This window comes from Pongo pygmaeus, chromosome 19 (assembly GCF_028885625.2).
Source record: "Pongo pygmaeus isolate AG05252 chromosome 19, NHGRI_mPonPyg2-v2.0_pri, whole genome shotgun sequence".
NCBI classification, from domain to species: Eukaryota; Metazoa; Chordata; class Mammalia; order Primates; family Hominidae; genus Pongo; species Pongo pygmaeus.
The window spans coordinates 93,549,678-93,572,239 of record NC_072392.2 but is presented as its reverse complement, the minus strand read 5'-3'; the positions used below and the strand labels follow the sequence as shown (position 1 = coordinate 93,572,239).

The 22,562-nt window shown below is 47.7% G+C and overlaps 1 protein-coding gene across 1 annotated transcript in view; it reads left to right on the top strand.

Annotated features, from left to right (window-relative positions):
• Window positions 1-17,679, top strand: part of GRB2 (growth factor receptor bound protein 2) — an 87,736-nt gene extending 70,057 nt beyond the window's left edge. The window contains exons 3-6 of the mRNA XM_054456364.2: window positions 2,997-3,094; window positions 9,708-9,830; window positions 13,919-14,087; window positions 15,207-17,679. Of these exons, the coding sequence (XP_054312339.1) occupies window positions 2,997-3,094; window positions 9,708-9,830; window positions 13,919-14,087; window positions 15,207-15,392 (576 nt within the window). The 3' untranslated portion in view covers window positions 15,393-17,679. The remainder of the gene's footprint in view (window positions 1-2,996; window positions 3,095-9,707; window positions 9,831-13,918; window positions 14,088-15,206) is intronic.
• The last annotated feature ends 4,883 nt before the right edge of the window (window positions 17,680-22,562 follow it).

Below are 22,562 nucleotides of genomic sequence, written 5' to 3'. Positions count from 1 at the left end.
CTGTCAATATTTGTGTGACTCTTGGAAACTTTGAATACACTGGGTTTTACCACTAGCTAATTTTTTTTGAGAGTTTGCTACACATATTTATTGGCTCTTGCAGGATTTACCACCTTATCCTAAGCATTGAAACCCAGTGTCTGGCACCTGCAGCCAGAGTTTGGTAAGCATAGCAGATAAGCACCAGCATTGCAAAGCTCTGCAGGGCATACCCTCTGTTAAGAAAGCATAGTCATTAATGCAGCCTGGCTAGTTGTTGATTATCTATCATTCTTATCTACCCTTTCTATTGCATCTCACTTTAATGGCAGTACACAGACAGCACTCACTTTAGAGCAATCCAGTTTCTGATTGGCTATGAGTACAGCATTGTTCAACATCTTGAATAAATCATTTTGTAAAGAATTTTACCAGTTTCCTCTCAGAACTTTGTTATGTAGTGTGGATTACCACTGTACTAGCCAACATTTTCCTGGGCCCACCATTTTGGGGTTGTATTCACATTTTTGTTTTATCTTTTACCAACTTTATGCCTTCTGCCCTTTGCCTTTTGTTGTAAGTCTAGAATTCATAGGGTGGCTTTCACACTGTACCTGATTCTGTTCTGCTCCATATATACTAGTCCCCCCTTACCTGCGGCCAGTTGCAATCCAACATATAAATAACATATTTTGGCCAATCACAGTGGCTCACACCTGTAATCTCAACACTTAGGTAAGCTGAGGCAGGAGGATACTTGAGTGCAGGAGTTCAAGACCAGCCTGGGCAACATGGCAAGTGCCTATAGTCCCAGGTACTCAGGAGGCTGAAATGGGAGGATTGCTTGAACCCAGGAAGTTGAGATGCCATGAGCCGTGATGGTGTCACTGTACTCCAGCCTGGGCAGCAGAGCAAGACCCTGACTCAAAAAAAAAAAAAAAAGATATTTTGAGAGATAATATATTCACATAAATTTTTATTACAGTATATTGTTATAACTTTTCTTTTACACTTTTTAAATATAAAGACAGAGTCTCACTATGTTGCCCAGGCTGGTCCTAAACTCCTGGGCTAAAGCAGTCTTCCCACTTTAGCCTTCCAAACTGCCAAGATTACAGGTTTGAGCCAGCACACCTGGCCTGTTAAAACTTATCTATTTTACTACTAGTCATCATTAATCTCTTACTGTGCCTAATTTACAAATTAAACTTATCGGTAGGACTGGCATGGTGGCTCACACCTGTAATCTCAGCACTTTGGGAGGCTGAGGCAGGAGAATCCCTTGAGTCCAGGAGTTCAAGACTAGCCTGGGCAAAATAAATAAATCGGCCGGGCATGGTGGCTCACGCCTGTAATCCCAGCATTTTGGGAGGCTGAGGCGGGTGTATTACAAGGTCAGGAGATCGAGACCATCCTGGCTAATGTGGTGAAACTCCATCTCTACTAAAAAATACAAAAAATTAGCCGGGCGTGGTGGCAGGCACCTGTAGTCCCAGCCACTCAGGAGGCTGAGGCAGGAGAATGGTGTGAACCCGGGAGGCGGAGCTTGCAGTCAGCAAGATCGCGCCACTGCACTCCAGCCTGGGCGACAGAGCGAGACTCTGTCTCAAAAAATAAAAATAAAAAATAAATAAATCTAAAAAAAAAATAAACTTATAGGTATGTGTATAGTATAGGAAAAAGCATAGCATATCTAGAGTCCTGTACTATCCACGGTTTCAGGCACCCACTGGAGGTCTTGAAACGTATCCATCATGATAAGGAGGACTACTGTATTACTCTACACATTACAGCGTCATGGCCTGGCCTATGCATGGCCTGGTACATGCAGTTCAAGAGGCAGCATTGGAAAGAATGGTCATTGGGAATATGAAAGTCTGGGCGTGATGTTAGCTCTATGGGGTCACTACCTCGTAACCTGGGGTGGCCATTGGTCTTGTTTTTTTACATCTGTAGAATGCAGTGGTTCAGTTCCAGGATTTCCAAGGCATCTGCCTGAATTCTGCTGGTTGATATGCTTTCAGCACTATCTAACTTTAATACAATGTGGCATTTGGGTTATTGAACTGAGTAGGATTTGCCATGCTTTTTCCTGAAAATAGTTTTCCCATACGAGGGCATATGGTTGTCCTCACAAGCAGCAGTGTTCTGGAGCCGTTTGGTGGGTGACCCATACTTGCGGTAACCCAGAGAAGCCATGAGGGAATCCAGGACTCTATCACTGTAGATTCTGGAGGTCGGTTGGAAGATCTCTAGAGGAGTCTAATAAAAGGTTCTGTTGCTGCTCAGTTCTGCTGTGACAACTCTGTCTCCCAGAGAGCAGACTTTGTCTTCGTCAAGCTCCCTTATTCTCCTATGTGTTTGCCATTTTCTAGAATCTCTTCTCCAGGTTTCTCTCTTAGAAAAACCAAACAAAACAAAAAAACTGGCCGGGCACAGTGGCTCACACCTGTAATCCCAGCAATTTGAGAGGCCAAGGTGGGGCAGATCACCTGAGGCCAGGAGTTGAAGACCAGCCTGGCCAACATGGTGAAACCCCATCTCTACTAAAAATACGAAAATTAGCTGGGCAACGTGGCATGCGCCTGTAATCCCAGCTACTCAGGAGGCTGTGGCAGGAGAATTGCCTGAACCCAGGAGGTGGAGGTTTCAGTGAGCCGAGATCGCACCACTGCACTTCAGCCTGGGCGACAGAGCAAGACTCCGTTAAAAAAAAAAAAAAAAAAAAAAAAAAAACGAATACTTGCCATTCTTCTTTCTCCTTCCTTACTGAGGGTTTCATTCTAGATGTTTGGGAGCCTGAATTTTCATTTTCAGAGATAATTTCTATTTCATTTTAACAGAGATTAACATAATGCTGATTGTTTGAAGTTAAAAGGAGTCTTATATCCGTATAACTGATAATACTTTGAGTGAAACCGTTCACAGACCTAAAAGACAGCATAATTGTCTTGTAACTACCTTTTTAAAGGGAAAAGGACATGATTGGGTTTCTTTGTTGTCTTATTTCTTTTCAGGTTTTGAACGAAGAATGTGATCAGAACTGGTACAAGGCAGAGCTTAATGGAAAAGACGGCTTCATTCCCAAGAACTACATAGAAATGAAACCACATCCGTAAGTTGAGCTCCATTAGTCTTGGAAGGGTTGGACCCACCTCCTTCTTTCAAACACTCTTTTTAAAATTGAGATCACTGGGATGGATGTCATACTTTTTATTCACGTTTCTAGGGAATTAACAAAGGATATTGATTGTGCATGTTAATAGTATATAATAATATATCATAGTCAATAATATTATATGTTTGAGATTGATAATAACTGTCAGTGATCTTCAAAAATAAAACAATAGTTGTGCAGGTCCCTAATTCTTTTTCTGTTAAATATGTCTCAGGGCCAGATGTGTTTCATAATTCTGCATTTTTTTTGAGTTTTAGAAAAGGTACTTAGATGATTTTGTGTTTATATGTGCTAATCCTGTGGGACAGTATCTTAATATCTTTGTATCCCCAGAGCATGGTGCTTGACATCTAATAGTTCTCAATAAATGTTTATCCCTCCATGTCAGTGTTCCTACTTACGAGAGAACAAAATATGCTGTCCTCCAGGCTGCTGGGAGCGGTGAATATTTTTAATGTTTTTCAGAAGCTACCCCTGCCACGATTTTATTGATAACGCAACATAGTGGAACCCTGAGAGCCCCTGCAGACCACTGTCCTCCCATCCTCACCCACCCCTCATTCACGGGCCCTGTTCCTAGCGCAGAAGCAGTTGTTGGCTTGCCTTGCAAGTATGTCAGGGGAGCCGAGGCTTTCCACGCTCAGACTACAATGCCATTGGACATTGTCTCCTTGCTTTTACAGCAGCTGGTGGCGGAGCCTTTCAGGTGGTTTGTCAAATCTTGAGTAGGAGGGGCCTGTTGGATCATAGCACATCCTCCCCAGGTCCCATATAAGCCACATAATTTGTGTACTTCTGTTTCCTTCAGTCGTCCTCAAAAGAAACTGTAGGTCAAGGGTTGGCTAAACTTTTTCTGTGAAGAGCCTGATAGCAAGTAATTTCAGCTTTGTGGGCTGCATACAATCCTGTCAGATATTCCTTGTAAAAATTTTCTTTTAACAATCGAGTAGAAATTTTAAAAACAGTCTTAGGTTGTGGGCAGATTTAGGCCAAAGGCCATTATTGTTTGCTGGCTCCTTCATTAGATCCAAACACAACATTGACTTCAGTTCCCTTTTATTTTCATATTTTCAGATTGAAAGGGAATTCAACAGAACATCATACTACACTTCTTATATGACATGTCTGTGGCTCGAAATTCTTATTTTTCTTCAGTGTTTCGGGTAACACAGGCATTTAAGTCTGACTGTTGAGGAAAGATAGGAAAGGCTACCATCCTTGGAAAGTTGTAGTTACTGCCAGGCTGACTGGGACAGCCACTCCCTTGCCTTGACCTTTTGTCCCCACTATGAAGAACTTTAGAAGAGTTGATGGAGAAGCACCCAGCACAGGCTCAGCTGTGTTGTTATTTGCAGACTCTGCCCAAAGGGTGGGCAGTGCTCAGCCACTCTGAGCTCTGAAAAGGCAACTAGCAACTTAATAACCCTTATTTATTCAGGTCTACCATATTGCTAACAAAGACCATGCTTGTGCCTATGTAGGGGTTTGGCCTTGCAGACGTAGTTGCTGTTGTATAGGGCTGCTCTGTGGCTGGATGTTCATGAATATAGGGTCAGGGTCAGTACCAGGCCTTCTCCTCCCCATCCTGCCACCTCCTGGTTTTTTTTGTTTGTTTGTTTTTGTTTTTTTGTGGGGGTGGAGGCAGGGGTTATGGAGGAAGAGGGAAGCATAAAATGGAGCACCATGTCAGCTAATGCAGCATTCAAGTTAACAAATTAGACACAGACTGCAAAATGATCGTTGGCATTAGTGCTGCAGCATGAGTTGTATATGCTTGAGGGGTGGATCCAAATATGTGCTTTTCACATTAAATGCATATGGATGGAAGCCCATGGGATGTAGTAAAGAATTACATTGGAAAATTAGCCTTCTCCCCCCACCCCCTTAGCTCTCGCCCTTGCTATTTCTGTTGTATAAGCCCACCTTTATTTTTTTTTGTTCTTTGTTGTTGTTGTTGTTGTTGTTTTTATGAGACTGAGTCCTGCTCTGTTGCCCAGGCTGGAGTGAAGTGGTGCTATCTCAGCTCACTGCAACCTCCACCTGCTGGGTTCAAGCGATTCTTGTGCCTCAGCCTCCTGAGTAGCTGGGACTACAGGTGCGTGCCTCCACTCCTGTCGAATTTTTGTATTTTTAGTAGAGATGGGGTTTCACCGTGTTGGCCAAGCTGATCTCGAACTCTTGGCCTAAAGTGCTGGGATTACAGGTGTGAGCCACCGCACCCTGCCAAAGCTCATCTTTTTTTGTTTGTTTGTTTGAGATGGAGTCTCGCTCTGTCGCCAGGCTAGAGTGCTGTGGCACGATCTCGGCTCACTGCAACCCCCAACTCCCTGGTTCAAGGGATTCTCCTGCCTCTGCCTCCTGAGTAGTTGGGATTACAGGCATGTGCCACCACGCCCAGCTAATTTTTGTATTTTTAGTAGAGATGGGGTTTCACTGTGTTGGTCAGGATGGTCTCAGTCTCCTGACCTCGTGATCCGCCTGCCTCAGCCTCCCAAAGTGCTGGGATTACAGGTGTGAGCCACCACGCCCAGCCCAAAGCCCATCTTTTTAAAGACTTTCAAAACATTTGCATGTTAGAGCTTGCAGCAAGCCAAGATCACGCCACTGCACTCCAGCCTATTCAACAAAGCAAGACTCTGTCTCAAAAAATAAAAAAAAAAAACATTCACCCGTAAGCATGTAGTCACATGTACATATCATCATTTTAAAAAGTTAAGCAAATTTATAAATGATATAAAATGCTATAGAAATGTAGAATGGTGGTATTTCAGTGTTTTAGTAGTGACAGCTATTCACAGGGTCTTGCTCTGTCATCCAGGTTGGGCTCAAGTTATCCTCCCACCTTAGTCTCCTAAGTTGCTGCGTCTACAGCTGTGCACCACTATGCCTGGCTAATTTTTTATTTTTTGTAGAGACAGGGTCTCATTGTGTTGCCCGGGCTGGTCTTGATCTACTGGGCTTAGGGAATCCTCCCACCTTAGCCTCCCAAAGTGCTGGAATTACAGGCGTGGGCCACCACGCCTGGTGCCAGATTTTTTATTTCTTGATCTGGGTGCTTATAACAGAGTTGTGGTTTTTTTGTTTTTTGTTTTTTTAATTCCAGTTAGAGTACTTTTTAAATATTATAATTTATACTTCACTACAGTTTATTTTTTTAATTGAAAATAAAATTGCGTTAATTTTAAGCTGGGGGCAAGAAAACACAGCAGCCATATCTATGTGCACCAGACAGAAAGGTCTGGAAACCTAAGTGTTAGAACCGCCAACACGTGCTGCCTCTGGGAAGTTTGAGGGAAGCATCTTACTTTTTATGTTTGCTTCATGTACCTCTAGGCTATTTCAATTTATATTCATTATTTTATACCTACAAATGGGAAAAAACCTCCCTAGTGGAGAGATCTTGGGGGCCTAGGAGGAAAGAGAGCCTTGCTGATTGAGAAGCTTCACCCTCACCCAGCAGTGTGGGAGAGCCAGCCGAGGCCATGTGTGGATTTTCACTGCTGTACCCAGTCAGATGCATGCTGCATACACTTACATTAGAAACCCAAGGCCACCCGATATGAGAAGGTTTAAATGGTCTCAATACCGTTAACTGTCCTTTTTTATTTATTTATTTATTTATTTATTTATTTATTGAGACTGAGTCTCGCTTTGTCACCCAGGCTGGAGTGCAGTGGCGTGATCAGCTCACTGCTAGCTCCGCCTCCCAGGTTCACGCCATTCTCCTGCCTCAGCCTCCCAGGTAACTGGGACTACAGGCATCTGCCACCATGCCTGGCTAATTTTTTTGTATTTTTAGTAAAGACAGGGTTTCACTATGTTAGCCAGGTTGATCTCGATCTCCTGACTTTGTGACCTGCCCGCCTTGGCCTCCCAAAGTGCTGGGATTACAGGCGTGAGCCACCACACCCGGCCTATTTATTTAATTTTTTTGAGATGGAGTTTTACTCTTGTTGCCCAGGTTGGAGTGCAATGGCATGATCTCGGCTCACCGCAACCTCTGCCTCCCGGAGGTTCAAGCGATTCTCCTGCCTCAACCTCCCGAGTAGCTGGGATTACAGGCATGCGCCACCGTGCCCTGCTAATTTTGTATTTTTTAGTAGAGACGGAGTTTCTCCATGTTGGTCAGGCTGGTCTCGAACTCCTGACCTCAGGTGATCCGCCCACCTCGGCCTCCCAAAGTGCTGGGATTACAGGCATGAGCCACCGCACCCAGCCTCCTTTTTATTTTATTTATTTATTTATTTATTTTTTGAGACAGAGTCTCACTCTGTCACCCAGGCTGGAGTGCAGTGGCACAGTCTTGGTTCACTACAACCTCTGCCTCCCGGGTTCAAGTGATTCTCCTGCCTCAGCTTCCCAAGTAGCTGGGATTACAGGTGCCTGCCACTGTGCCCATCTAATTTTTGTATTTTTGGTAGAGACTAGGTTTCACCATGTTGGCCAGGCTGATCTCAAACTCCTGACCTCAAGTGATTCACCCCACCTCAACCTCCCAAAGTGCTGGGATTACAGGCATGAGCTACCGGGCCCAGCCTGTCCTTTTATATTTAGAGAGCATTCTATTCTAGTGATACGTGATTTCTCTTGTGTGGCCTGATTTCCAGGCACTGCAGGCCCTAGCCTTGAGTTATTTGTAGAAGCAGGAGGATCTATTGTCCCAGCTCCTCAGCAGCCTGGCAGTAGAGTATGCAAAATGAGAAAGACTCCAGCCGGTAGACGTCGGACTATTCAGAGTTACTAAGAGTCCCTAGAGGCTGACACACACACACAAGGACAGAGTTACTAAGGGCAGCTTCTAAGTGTATCCTTCCTAGCAGTTCACATCTTTCTGTTTGAATTTGAGTATAGTATATTATTTTAGGGACATCTTCCAATATGGTTGCTTATAAGTAAGATATGTAAATGAGCCGGGCGCGGTGGCTCGCGACTGTAATCCCAGCACTTTGGGAGACCGAGGCGGACAGATCTCAAGGTCGGGAGTTCAAGACTAGCCTGGCCAATATGGTGAAACCCCATCTCTACTAAAAATACAAAAATTAGCTGGGCGTGGTGGTGGCCGCCTATAATCCCAGCTACTAGGGAAGCTGAGGCAGGAGAATTGCTTGAACCCAGGAGGCGAAGGTTGCAGTGAGCTGAGATCCTGCCACTGCACTCCAGCCTGGGTGACAGAGTGAGACTCTGTCTGAAAAAAAAAGGGCTGGGCGCGGTGGCTCATGCCTGTAATCCCAGCACTTTGGGAGGCCAAGGCAGGCGGATCAACAAGGTCAGGAGATTGAGACCATCCTGGCTAACATGGTGAAACCCCATCTTTACTAAAAATACAAAATATTGGCCGGGCATGGTGGCGGGCGCCTGTAGTCCCAGCTACTCAGCTACTCGAGAGGCTGAGGCAGGAGAATGGGGTGAACCTGGGAGGTGGAGCTTGAGGTGAGCTGAGATCATGCCACTGCACTCCAGCCTCGGCAACAGAGCGAGACTACTCAAAAAAAAAAGATATGTAAGTTAGATTTACAACTTCAATGGACTATTTGGTCCATTAAAAGGACTTTTGATATTATAATTAGCATATTAAATGAATGCCAGTTTCCATGTTTATAGGTCTTTATTTGTTATGAATAACTTTTGCTTTTAAAAATGATAACTAAAGACAATTTTGAGAAGAGAACATGGTTTTCACAGTTTCTTCTTCCTAATTAGTTATAGTTTTCATTTGAAATAGCGAGGCAGCTTGACTTTAAGCTCTTGTAGAAGTGTTCTCTCCTCTTCCTCTTGATAAGCCACAGCCAGTTGCTTCACAGTTTTTCATGAATTTAGCCACTTTTTCTTCTAGCCAAGGTGAATCAGCAATTGAGAGCAGAAGAGTCTGCAGCTTGCCTCAAAAATCTGAATTTTGCAGCTAGCTGCTGAGCATATGGTAAATTACAATATTCCTGGTGGCTTCTGAAAGCTGAACTCTGAGCAGTGGCCACAGAGGCACGCCTTGAGAGGAATGCTGACCTTAGTTACGGGTAGGGGCACCCTCATACTGTCTGAACCTTTTGCCTTTGGGCTGTTAGCAAAAGTAACCCTGCCTCCAGCTCCTGGCCGTCCAGGTTTCCTCCCGACTTTCCCTTAGTCCCACTGTGGTGAAGCTGTGATCTTATCACATGGCTGCAGGAAGGGGCCAGTCTCTCCTTGTCAGTTCATCCCGTACACCAAACCCAAAGGCCTGGGCTTTTCCCCAGGCGTCTTTGTCATGAGTCAGTAGGGAGTCCAGTGGGCTTTGGCCTGGGGGGCCCATTTTCAAATGTCTTCCTCTATAGAAAGAGTGACCCACCGTTAGTGCCTTGGTGAGTCGCTTTCTGGGAAATGGAGTAGGCTAAAGACCTTTGAAGGTCCATCTCTGGGGACCCGACCCAGTGTCGATCTTGGGCACTGTGAGGCTGGAGGATGAGGAGGGAGGCCCCTTCCTCTGGCAAGGAGTGTTGTGTTACTCACATTTTGAAGGCTGGATATCCCGTTTCTTTGTGGGGAAGCAGATGTTGACCAGCTTGCCTTCCTTCCTTAGGTGGTTTTTTGGCAAAATCCCCAGAGCCAAGGCAGAAGAAATGCTTAGCAAACAGCGGCACGATGGGGCCTTTCTTATCCGAGAGAGTGAGAGCGCTCCTGGGGACTTCTCCCTCTCTGTCAAGTAAGTATTTCCTGCTGCAGTTGCCTGGAATCCTGTCTCTGACTGATCCAAATTGTGAAGCCGTCGGTCAGGTACCTGGCTACACACAAAATGGTGGAGGCTTAGCCTAAACAGTATCTTCATTTCACATTAAATTCCTAATTTCTGGCTCCTCTCAAAATGAGTTCTAGAAGCACTGGATTCCCATGTGGACACAGCCTTCAGGAGGTGAGCAGCAGCTCCCTGCAGCCAGCTGGAGCCTGCCAGTTTTCCCTAGTGCCCAGCACTCCTGAGCTTCTGTCCTCCGAGGGATTCCCGCAGCTCTCTCTAATGGGATAGTGGAGCGCCTGTCGGCTGCCTTGGCTTGCCTTGCTCAGGTCCACTGACTTAAATCCACCAGCCCTATCCTAGGCCATCACAGCCACTTAGGAAGGCTGCTGCAGGGGATTTGGGGCTTGCATTTATTTACCCGGTGGAAAGTTCAGGTGTGAAAGGGAGCGGGTAAGCAGGGAATGGAGAAGACAGGAAGTTCTGCCGCCATGGAGAGTGTGGAGAATAGAAACCAGCACTTGAAGATTCTAAACAATTCACACCTCAGCTGTGAAGTCAGGATTTTGAATTAAATTGTTATTTCCGTATGTTTTTTACTTTCAGTTATTTTCTAGTTAATGTATTATCGTAGTACCCTCCCCAGGAGTCCTACAGATCACTTCATCACTTATATATAAAGTGATTAGATTCAACATTCACATCACTACTTAATTTAGATTACATTAAGATTGTTCTGTTTTTGAATGGGGGCTAGAAAACCATTTTCCATTTATTTTATTTATTTATTTTTGAGACAGAGTCTCGCTCTGTCCCCCAGGCTGGAGTCCAATGGCATGCCTCAGCTCACTGCAACCTCCACCTCCCAGGTTCAAGCAGTTCTCCCTGCCTTACCCTCCGAGTACCTGGGATTACAGGTGCCTGACACCACGCCCGGCTTATTTTTGTATTTTTAGTAGAGATGGGGTTTTGCCATATTGGCCAGGCTGGTCTTGAACTCCTGACCTCAGGTGATCCACCCACCTTGACCTCCCAAAGTGCTGGGATTATAGGCTGGAGCCACTGCTTCCAGCCACCATTTCCCATTTATAACTGATGTAAAGCATGAGACTTTTCCATTTCAAAAATGAACTGACCAGCCTGGCCAACATGGTGAAACCCTGTTTCTACTAAAAATAGAAAATAACCCAGGCATAGTGGCGCACACCTGTAGTCCCAGCTACTCGGGAGGCTGAGGCCAGAGAATCATTTGAATCCAGGAGGCGGAGGTTGTAGTGAGGCGAGATGGCGCCATTGCACTTCAGCCTGGGCGACGAGCAGAACTCTGTCTCAAAAAAAAAAAAAAAAAAAAAAAAGACTGGGGGCAGTGGCTCACACCTGTAATCCCAGCACTTCGGGAGGCCAAGGCAGGCGGATCACCTGAGGTCAGGAGTTAGAGACCACCCTGGCCAACACGGTAAAACCCTGTCTCTACTAAAAAAAAAATACAAAAGTGGCCTGGGCGTGGTGGCGTGTACCTGTAATCCCAGTTACTCAGGAGGCTGAGAGAGAAGAATTACTTGAACCCGAGAGGCAGATGAGCCGAGATTGCGCCACTACGCTCCAGCCTGAGTGACAGAGTAAGACTGTGTCTCCCAAAAAAAAAAAAAGAAAAAAAACTGAATATCTTATTTGGTTTTAGAACCACTTAATGTGTGATTAAAATGTAGATTTTTTTTTTTTTTTTTTTTTGAAACGTAGATTTTAAATTTATAGTTGTGGCCCGGCATGGTGGCTCACGCCTGTAATCCCAGCCCTTTGGGAGGCTGAGGCGGGCCGATCATGAGGCCAGGAGTTTGAGACCAGCCTGACCAATATGGTGAAACCCTGTCTCTACTAAAAAATACAAAAATTAGCCGGGCATGGTGGCACACGCCTGTATTCCCAGCTACTCAGGAGGCTGAGGCAGGAGAATCACTTGAACCTAGGAGGCAGAGGTTGCAGTGAGCCGAGATTGAGGCATTGCATTCCAGCCTGGGTGAAAGAGTAAGACTCCATCTTAAAAAAAAAAAAAAAAAAGAAAAGAAAAGAAAAACTTGTGTGTCACCTGTCTTTCTTTAGTTTTATACTGGCCCAAGTGTAACTGAAACTGTATAAGATGAGGGGAACAAGCAGTAAATCACTGGGTGGTGGCCAAAACCACGGGGGCAGCCACGTGCTCGGCTGGAGGCTGCCTGTTGCTCAGCAGAAGCTCTCAAACTTCCATTTTCTCAAGTAGAATCTTTTAAGGATTTAATGCATTTATTGTTTTAGAAGTAAAGCAGGTGACATGACTCTCTTTAACAACACACACACCTTTGCAAAAGACGTTCAAGAATCAACAGTCTTCAGATGTTTCTTAGTTTTATGTTTTGAGCCTGTGATTTGAAACACTGCTCATTATTGGGGCCCTGGGCTTTTTTAGAAACCACCTGCATTGCATGGGTGGAAGTGGGCCTCTGTGGGGCCAGAAGTGCCGTGGAATATACCCTTGCTAATGAAGCTTTCTCACCTTCCACATTTTGTCTTACATGTAAAGCAGTATTTTTCCAAATGCAAGGCATCTTGTGCTGAGTGGCTTCCTTGAGGCTCAGTGCTGCCACCTGCCGTATTGATTTTCTGAAGCCTTTGGTTTCCATCAGCTGAAAGACTGAAGGAGAGGAGGGACTCATTCATTCATTGAACAAGCACTCTCAGAGAGCGCCTTTTTTTTTTTTTTTTTTTTTTTTAAATAAGATGGAATGTCACTCTGTCACACAGGCTGGAGTACAGTGGCCCAGTCTCGGCTCACTGCAAGCTCCTCCTCCTGGGTTCACACCATTCTCCTGCCTCAGCCTCTCGAGTAGCTGTGACTACAGGCATCTGCCACCACACCTGGCTAATTTTTTGTATTTTTAGTAGAGACGGGGTTTCACCGTGTTAGCCATGGTGGTCTCGATATCCTGACCTTATGATCTGCCCACCTCAGCCTCCCAAAGTGCTGGGATTACAGGCGTGAGCCACTGCATCCGGCCAAGAATGCCTTTTTGAGTGCCCGGCCAGGTGAACAGGACAGGCAGAAGCGCCCTCGCTGGGCTTGTATTCTAGCCAAATATCCTGTGACAGACCCTGTGAGCTAGTACCAGCCAGCCACGCTGTTGCTGGTTTTGCTAGCCAGTATAAAAGGGTGTGATCTAGTGATGGAGAAGCTTTTGGGTTTCGAAGTCTGGGCCTCTTTTATTGTCCTAGTATGTCCTTTTGTTCGGAGACCTTTTCCCCATCAGTGGAGCTAAAATTCCTGAATGGAAAACATTACTTTGAACTATTCCCAGTTACGAGAGAATTGTCGAAAGTATTTCCAGCCCTCCTCACCTTCTTCCTGCATATAAGATTTTAATTATTTTTTGATTCAAAGGACATTAAGTCACACTCCTTTGTCTTAAGTAAGGCTGTTTTTATTTGGTAGGGTTCAGAGCACATGGACTCTTTTTTTTTTTTTTTTTTTTTTTTTTTGAGACGGAGTTTCGCTCTTGTTACCCAGGTTGGAGTGCAATGGCGTGATCTCAGCTCACCACAACCTCGGCCTCCCGGGTTCAAGTGATTCTCCTGCCTCAGCCTCCCGAGTAGCTGGGATTACAGGCATGCACCACCACGCCCAGCTACTTTCGTATTTTTAGTAGAGATGGGGTTTCTCCATGTTGGCCAGGCTGGTCTCGAACTCCCGACCTCAGGTAATCTGCCCACCTCGGCCTCCAAAGTGTTGGGATTACAGGTGGTGTGAGCCACCGCACCTGGCCTGGACTCTTTATCTTACAAACATCTTCAGAATGAGAGTGACTGATGGCCTGTCCCTCTCTGGTTTCTGGATGTTGTCCTGGTGCCCATCAGTCATAGGGAGGGGTCCGTCCCAGGGACACACAGTGAGGAAACTTGTTGCTCTGCAGTCCCTGAGGAGTGCTGCCAGGACAGTGGTTCTCTCGAGATATTTCCTTTATGGGCAGATAGCCCTCGATTTGCCAAGTTAGAGCCTTTAGCCGGTCACATGTGCTCTCTGTCCCTCCCAGGTTTGGAAACGATGTGCAGCACTTCAAGGTGCTCCGAGATGGAGCCGGGAAGTACTTCCTCTGGGTGGTGAAGTTCAATTCTCTGAATGAGCTGGTGGATTATCACAGATCTACATCTGTCTCCAGAAACCAGCAGATATTCCTGCGGGACATAGAACAGGTGCCACAGGTAAGCCTCATCAGGGTGAGATGGGATCATTTTTAGCAGTTAAGAATAGCTCCTCAGTGTGCATTCCTGTAGGAAAGGGGAGGCGCCCCTCAACATGCAGGCTCCCTTCAGGGATTGCCGCTGGGGTTTCTGTGCTCCTTACTGAAAATGTTACCCTCCATTCACACTAAAGATTTCTTGTTTCTGGCCCAGTGTAGTAGCTCCTGCCGATAATCCCAGCACTTTGGGAGGCCGAGGCAGGCAGATCTCTTGAGGTCAGGAGTTTGAGACTAGCCTGGCCAACATGGTGAAACCCTGTCTCTACTAAAAATACAAAAATTAGCTGGATGTGGTGGCGCACACCTGCAGTCCCAGCTACTCAGGAAGCTGAGATGGAAAAATTGCTTGAACCTGGGAGGTGGAGGTTGCAGTGAGCTGAGATTGCACCACTGCACTCCAACCTGGGCGACAGAGGGAGACTTCATCTCAAAAAAAAAAAAAGAAAGAAAGATTTGTTGTTTCAAATACAAGGTTTTTGCTTTTCCAGAGGCAGTGTGTAGCCAGCTTGCCAGCCTCTCTAGGGAGTTGGTCTTTAACACACCCACCCAAAGATCCTGTCCCTGGAAGCAAATTATGAGGAAAACTATGCTTGTGAGGGAATGGGGTCAGCACCCGTTCCTGTCCCTCGAGCCCTGGTCTAAGTTACGGTTAGAGCCCTTATGTTAGAGCCCCTTATGTTATTTGAGCTCCAGAACTTCAGGCTCTAATACCTTAAGGGTGTCGTAGAAGGGATTTGCAAGATTCTGGGCCCGCGGCCTAAACACAGATGGCTGTTTCCGAAGAACTTTCCCTTCCAAGCACTGCCTGCCCTCTACTTGATAATATGGCACAGTTGGCCACCCTCCTCTGGGAGACATACTCTAATATTTTCTGAGCACTGGGAAAGATCACACTAAACCCTCTTGGCCTGTAAACTTAGAATAGGTAAGAATAAACGGGGAGTTGGGAAATGGGAGGTGAGTTTAGGAAACATGGAGAATTTGGCACGCATTCGTTTCCCCCTGGAACCCATCTGGCCTCGGAGGTGGCCGGCCACAGACCAGGAATGCAATGTTGGTTTTTCCTGCTCCTGTTTTGCAGCAGCCGACATACGTCCAGGCCCTCTTTGACTTTGATCCCCAGGAGGATGGAGAGCTGGGCTTCCGCCGGGGAGATTTTATCCATGTCATGGATAACTCAGACCCCAACTGGTGGAAAGGAGCTTGCCACGGGCAGACCGGCATGTTTCCCCGCAATTACGTCACCCCTGTGAACCGGAACGTCTAAGAGTCAAGAAGCAATTATTTAAAGAAAGTGAAAAATGTAAAACACATACAAAAGAATTAAACCCACAAGCTGCCTCTTAACAGCAGCCTGTAAGGGAGTGCAGAACACCTGGCCGGGTCACCCTGTGACCCTCTCACTTTGGTTGGAACTTTAGGGGGTGGGAGGGGGCGTTGGATTTAAAAATGCCAAAACTTACCTATAAATTAAGAAGAGTTTTTATTACAAATTTTCACTGCTGCTCCTCTTTCCCCTCCTTTGTCCTTTTTTTCATCCTTTTTTCTCTTCTATCCATCAGTGCATGACGTTTAAGGCCACGTATAGTCCTAGCTGACGCCAATAATAAAAGACAAGAAACCAAGTGGGCTGGTATTCTCTCTATGCAAAATGTCTGTTTTAGTTGGAATGACTGAAAGAAGAACAGCTGTTTCTGTGTTCTTCGTATATACACACAAAAAGGAGCGGGCAGGGCAGCTCGACGCCTTTGCTGTTTAGCTTCCTCCAGAGGAGGGGGCTTGTAGGAATCTGCCTTCCAGCCCAGACCCCCAGTGTATTTTGTCCAAGTTGGCAGTAGAGTGGGGTAGAAGGAAAGCATGTCTCTGCTTCCGTGGCTTCCCGAGAAAGCCCACCTGGGCCAGGCGCGGTGGCTCACGCCTGTAATCCCAGCACTTTGGGAGGCCAAGGTGGGCGGATCACAAGGTCAGGAGTTGGAGACCAACCTAGCCAACATGGCGAAACCCCGTCTCTACTAAAAATACAAAAATTAGCCGGGTGTGGTGGCACGCGCCTGTAGTCCCAGCTACTCGGGAGCCTGAGGCAGGAGAATCGCTTGAACCTGGGAAGTGGAGGTTGAGTGAGCCGGGACCGTGCCATTTTATTCCAGCCTGGGTGACAGAGCGAGATTCCGTCTCAAAAAAAAAAAAAGCCCACCTGAAAGCCTGTCTCTTTCCACTTTGTTGGCCCTTCCAGTGGGATTATCGAGCATGTTGTTTTTTCATAGTGCCTTTTTCCTTATTTCAAGGGTTGCTTCTGAGTGGTGTTTTTTTTTTTAATTTGTTTTGTTTTAAAATAAGTTAAAGACAGTCCAGAGCTTTTCAGCCAATTTGTCTCCTACTCTGTGTAAATATTTTTCCCTCGGGGCAGGGGAGCCAGGGTAGAGCAAAGGAGACAAGCAGGAGTGGAAGGTGAGGCGTTCTCCTGCTTGTACTAAGCCAGGAGGCTTTAAGCTCCAGCTTTAAGGGTTGTGAGCCCCTTGGGGGTTCAGGGAACTGCTTGCCCAGGGTGCAGTGTGAGTGTGACGGGCCACCGGGGCAAGAGGGAAGGTGACCGCCCAGCTCTCCCACATCCCACTGGATCTGGCTTACAGGGGGTCGGAAGCCTGTCCTCACCGTCTCGGGGGTTGTGGCCCCCGCCCCCTCCCTATATGCACGCCTGCAATCAGCAAGTCCCAGACAAGGAGAGCGGAGGAAGAAGTCGTGGGAATGCAGCCTCCAGTTGTAGCAGGTTTCACCGTATTCCTATGCTGGGGTACACAGTGAGAGTACTCACTTTTCACTTGTCTTGCTCTTAGATTGGGCTGTGGCTTTCATCCTGTGTCCCCTGACCTGTCTAGGTGAGTGTGAGGGCAGCACTGGGAAGCCGGAGTGCTGCTTGTGCCTCCCTTCCCAGTGGGCTGTGTTACTGCTGCTCCCCACCCCTACCGATGGTCCCAGGAAGCAGGGAGAGTTGGGGAAGGCAAGATTGGAAAGACAGGAAGACCAAGGCCTCAGCAGAGCTCTCTGTCTTCTCTCCACTTCTGGTCCCCTGTGGTGATGTGCCTGTAATCTTTTTCTCCACCCAAACCCCTCCCCACGACAAAAACAAGACTGCCTCCTTCTCTCCCGGGAGTTGGTGACAGCCTTGGGCCTTTCAGTCCCAAAGTGGCCGATGGGAGTCTCCCTCCGACTCCGGATATGAACGGGGCCTAGGCCTGGAGCGTTTGCTGTGCCAGGAGGCGGCAGCTCTTCTGGGCAGAGCCTGTCCCCGCCTTTCCTCACTCTTCCTCATTCTGCTTCTCTTTTCCTCGCTGATGATAAAAGGAATCTGGCATTCTACACCTGGACCATTTGATTGTTTTATTTTGGAATTGGTGTATATCATGAAGCCTTGCTGAACTAAGTTTTGTGTGTATATATTTAAAAAAAAAATCAGTGTTTAAATAAAGACCTATGTACTTAATCCTTTAACTCTGCGGATAGCATTTGGTAGGTAGTGATTAACTGTGAATAATAAACATACAATGAATTCTTCACTTGGTATCTTTTTTCCCCTTGCCTGCCTTAAAAATTTAAAAACCGCATCGGGGAGTCAGGAATCTTGGGTCCTTACTTCAGACGTGATCACCCAGCTTACATCCCCCTTGGGGAGCCTGTTAACAGTACAGAATCGCAAACCCCGCCCCACATCCTCGGACATTGCGTTTGAGGACACAGACACGCCCGATGTTTCTGATGTAGAGAAACCACTGACCACGCTTTGGGAACTCTGGTCTAGACCAAGGGCTTTGGGAAGATAAAGAGCTCAGCTTATTTGGTTCTCCTGTTCTCTGTGTTAAACAAGAAGGAGGACAGAAACACCTATGAAGAAACGGTTTTAATATGCTAAGTAACTGAAACATACTTGTTTGCTCAATAGGCTGCTTTTAGGGTGAGACTAGGCATGTTTACACACACATTGGCTACAGAGGCAAAGAAGACTGAACAAAAAAGAAATGAGGGCTGGCCATGGTAGCTCATGCCTGTAATCCCAGCACTTTTGAGAGGCCAGGTGGGGGATCACTTGAGCCCAGGAGTTTTGAGGCCAGTCTGGGCAGCACAGGGAGACCCCGCCTCTCTACAAAAAGCAAATTAGCCAGATGCAGTGGCGCACGCCTGTAATTATGATTACTTGGGAGGCTGAGGTGGATCACTTGAGCCCAGGAGGGCAAGACTACATACAGTGAGCTGTGGTTGCACCACTGCATTCCAGCCTGGGCAACAGGGTGAGAGGCCTTGTCTCAAAAAAGTAATAAAAAGGGGACAGGCAGGGTGGCTCACGCCTGTAATCCCAGCACTTTGGGAGACTGAGGCCGGTGGATCACAAGGTCAGGAGTTCAAGACCAGCCTGTCCAACATGGTGAAACCCCATCTCTACTAAAAATACAAAAAGCCAGGCGTGGTGGCAGGCGCCTGTAGTCCCAGCTACTCGGGAGGCTGAGGCAGGAGAATTGCTTGAACCCGGGAGGTGGAGGTTACAGTGAGCCGAGATTGCGCCACTGCACTCCAGCCTGGGTGACAGAGCTAGATTCCCTCTCAAAAAAAAAAAAAAGGTAATAAGGGCCAGGCTCAGTGGCTTACGCCTGTAATCCCAACACTTTGAGAGGCTGAGGTGGGTGGATTGCTTGAGCTCAAGAATGCCACACCAGCCTGGGCAACATAGTGAAACCCCATCTCTACCAAAAATTAGCTGAGTGTGGTGATGCACACCTGTGGTCCCAGCTACTGAGGAGACTGAAGTGGAGGTTGCAGTGAGCTGAGATCGTGCCACTGCACCCCAGCCTGAGAGACAGTGAGACCTATCTCAAAAAAAAAAAAAAATACCCAAGAAATCTCGACTTGAATTCTTCTTGGTGTAGCCACACTGGGCAGGGGAGGCTTGTGGGTTGTTTTGTTTTGTGACAGGGTCTTTATCTGCCACCCAGGCTGGAGTGCTGTGGTGCAATCATAGCTCACTGCAGACTCAATCCCCTGGGCTCAAGTGATCACCTCAGTCTCCCAAGTAGCTGGGACTACAGGCATACGCTACTGCACCCAAGTAGCTGGGACTACAGGCATACGCTACTGCACCCAAGTAGCTGGGACTACAGGCATACGCTACTGCACCCAAGTAGCTGGGACTACAGGCATACGCTACTGCACCTGGCTAATTTCATTTTTTTGTACAGTGGGGTCTGTGTTGCCCAGGCTGGTCTCAGACTCCTGGGCTCAAGAGATCCCCCCACCCTTGGCCTTTCAAAGTGCTGGGAATCCAGGCGTGACCTGTGCCTGGCCTGGGACGTTTTTGACCCTCCCCTGCAGCAGTCCTGTATGAGAAGGATCTTGACCCAGCAAGAGTCAAGGCTGCTAGTCCTGTGGTCCACTTGGGCTGGCCTCCTTGAAGCTGAGCAGAAGTTTACAAAATGGAGCTATGTAATTGAAAAGGCCAGGCGTGGTGACTCATTTCGCCTCATTTGAGGCTTTTTGCTCAATTTGTCCCCTCCCTCGCATTATGTTTCAGAATTAATGGGAAAATCACTGCTTTTCTGTGATCAGCAGTTTGGTCACAGATTTCTTAGTGATTGTATCTCCCTCCCCAGGGATCCGGGATTCCTGGGAAGGCATCTGGGCGGGGCACCTTGGGAAGCCTGCCAGCATCTTTCAGGAGCCCTCTGGCCAGCGTGCAGCCCAGAGTCGCTCAGTGTGTCAGGAAAAGCTGGAGGTGGGCGGATGGCCTTGCTCTTCAAGGCACCCCCCCCGACCCCTCCTTGACACGCTTCCCTCCACCCATTGAGCTGGGAGCCCCTGACAGGCCCACCTTCAGACTTGAATGTGGAGGAGATGGTGGTGACCCACAGCGCGGGGCTGCTTAGGTGGCCTCTGAGCCAAAGACCATGATGGCGCAGGCTGCCTGCCTTCCCTGGGTACTAGTCCCACCTGACTGCTCATGGGGTGGGTGACCTTCAGCCCAAAACGTTCATTTTATGGAAGTTCCTGGATAACTGGAAAAAATGACAGTGGACCTGTTTTATGTGTCTTGGAAATACTTTTTTTTTCTTTTTTTTTTTTTTTTTTGAGACAGAGTCTCCATCTGTCCCCCAGGCTGGAATGCAGTGGCGCAATCTTGGCTCACTGCAACCTCCGCCTCCCGGGTTCAAGTGATTCTCCTGCCTCACCCTCCTGAGTAGCTGGGATAACCAGCGCCTGCCACCATGCCCAGCTAATTTTTGTACCTGGGGTCAGGAGTTCAAGACCAGCCTGGCCAATGTGGTGAAACCCCGTCTCTACTAAAAATACAAAAATCAGGTGGGCGTGGTGGCGGGCATCTGTAATCACAGCTACTCAGCAGGCTGAGGCAGGAGAATCACTTGAACCCTGGAGGCAGAGGTTATAGTGAACCGAGATCGCGCCATCACACTCCAGCCTGGGCAACAGAGTGAGACTCCGTCTCAAAAAAAAGTACAATTCTGTGTGCCAACAGCACTGATAGATCAATATTACATGATAGTGGTATTGATTAAGCCACTTACTGCTTAGTGCATTCCAAACACTACTTTTAAAACTAACACTAAAAGCCATACTATACCCCGTCCAAAAAAGAAATTACTAAGACATATTTTAAGTCTCAACTCTGGGCCATCCAAGAGCAACACTGGTCTTAGGTCTCCAAGGACAGCCTTCTTTTTTTCTTCTTTTTTTCTTTTTTTTTTTTTTTTTCCAGTTGGAGTCTGGCACTGTTGCTGGAGTACAGTGGCGCCATCTCAGCTCATTGCAACCTCCGCCTCCTGGGTGCAAGCAATTCTGCTGCCTCAGCTTCCCGATTAGCTGGGACTACAGGCACCCGCCACCACACCCAGCTAATTTTTGTATTTTTAGTAGAGATGGGGTTTCACCATGTTGGGCAGGATGGTCTTGATCTCCTGACCTCATGATCTGCCCACCTCGGCCTCCAAAGTGCTCAGATTACAGGCGTGAGCCACTGGGTCCTGCCCCAGCCTTCTTTTTTAACATTCCTGGATTTGGGTTGAGAAAGCACGGCTATTGCAGCCATTCTCTGAGTGTGAGTTGCGGCGACAGCAGTGTTGGCCTCCAAAATAGCAGCTGCCAGGTCCTGAGTGCTCGCCTCGTGCTGCAGGCCTGTGGAAGGGCCCGAGCCTGGGGTGAAAGGGTGGACGTTTGCCTCCTGCTGTAACCCCACCCCTCATCCTGTGCTGTGCTAGGGAAGCAAGGGGCGAGGGTGTACCCTTTTTCATTTACTCTGTTACAGATGTGTTGTCCACACCTGTAGGGATTGACGGTGAACGTCATTCCTGGGGCGTGTGGAATTGGAGGCACTTCTCTCCCCTCTAACTGGAGGCTGAGGAGGGCCCCTGTGTCTTCCCACACCGTCAGCCACCGCTTTCCATTCTTGCACGGTGGCATTGCTGCCCTGAGTCACCCTGAAACTGGAAACTGCCCCACTGGAGCCTTCTGTCCTTGACACAGACACACTCTTCAGTCCTGATTCTTGTATTATGCAAGCCCTCGCATGAGAGAGACGTTCAAAGAGGAAATGTAGACAGCACAGGCCAAAGGGAGGCTTGGAGGCAGATGGGACTTGCCCTGGGGATTGGGTGAAATGACTTCGGGCAGTTACTAATAGGACAGTAGACACCCAGGGCAGGTGGTCTAGTAGAGGCGTGGCGGTGGGAGCGAGCACCTGCCTGGAGATGTCTTGAGGGAGCCTGAGTGGCCTCCTGCAACGAGGAAGAAAGAGCCCAGGTGGGGTTTGTGGGGGACTTGAATGCAGGCTGAGTGATGCCCATTCTGCCTGTTGACACAGGAGGCTCCTGTAGCTTTTTTTTTTTTTTTTAAACAGAGCCTCACTCTCACCCAGGCTGGAGTGCCGTGGCACCATCTCAGCTCACTGCAACCTCTGCCTCCTGGGCTCAAGCAATTCTCCCTCCTCAGCCTCCCCAGTAGCTTGGATTACAGGTGTGTGCCACCATGCCCAGCTAATTTTTGTATTTTTAGTAGAGATGGGGTTTTGCCATGTTGGCCAGGCTGGTCTCAAACTCCCGACCTCAGGTGATCCACCTGCCTCAGCCTCCCAAAGTGCTGGGATTACAAGCGTGAGCCACCACGCCTGGCTGCTTCTGTAGCTCTTATAGATCAGCGGTACGATGAAAGATAAGTTTTAGGAACACCTGACTTGCAGTGGTGCGGAGACCAGAATCCAGATAGCCTGGAAGAGGCTAGGGTCATGTTGGCTGAGTGAAGTCAGGTTCTGCGGCAGACCTGCGCAGTGACCTCACCCGGCTCTCTCCTGACCAGTTTTCTGGACCATGTGCCCAACCTCCTTGCAGTTCCAAGCAGCCATGTGCTCCAGTCCTGACATGGGTGTGGTGTGTTGGGGGCCTTG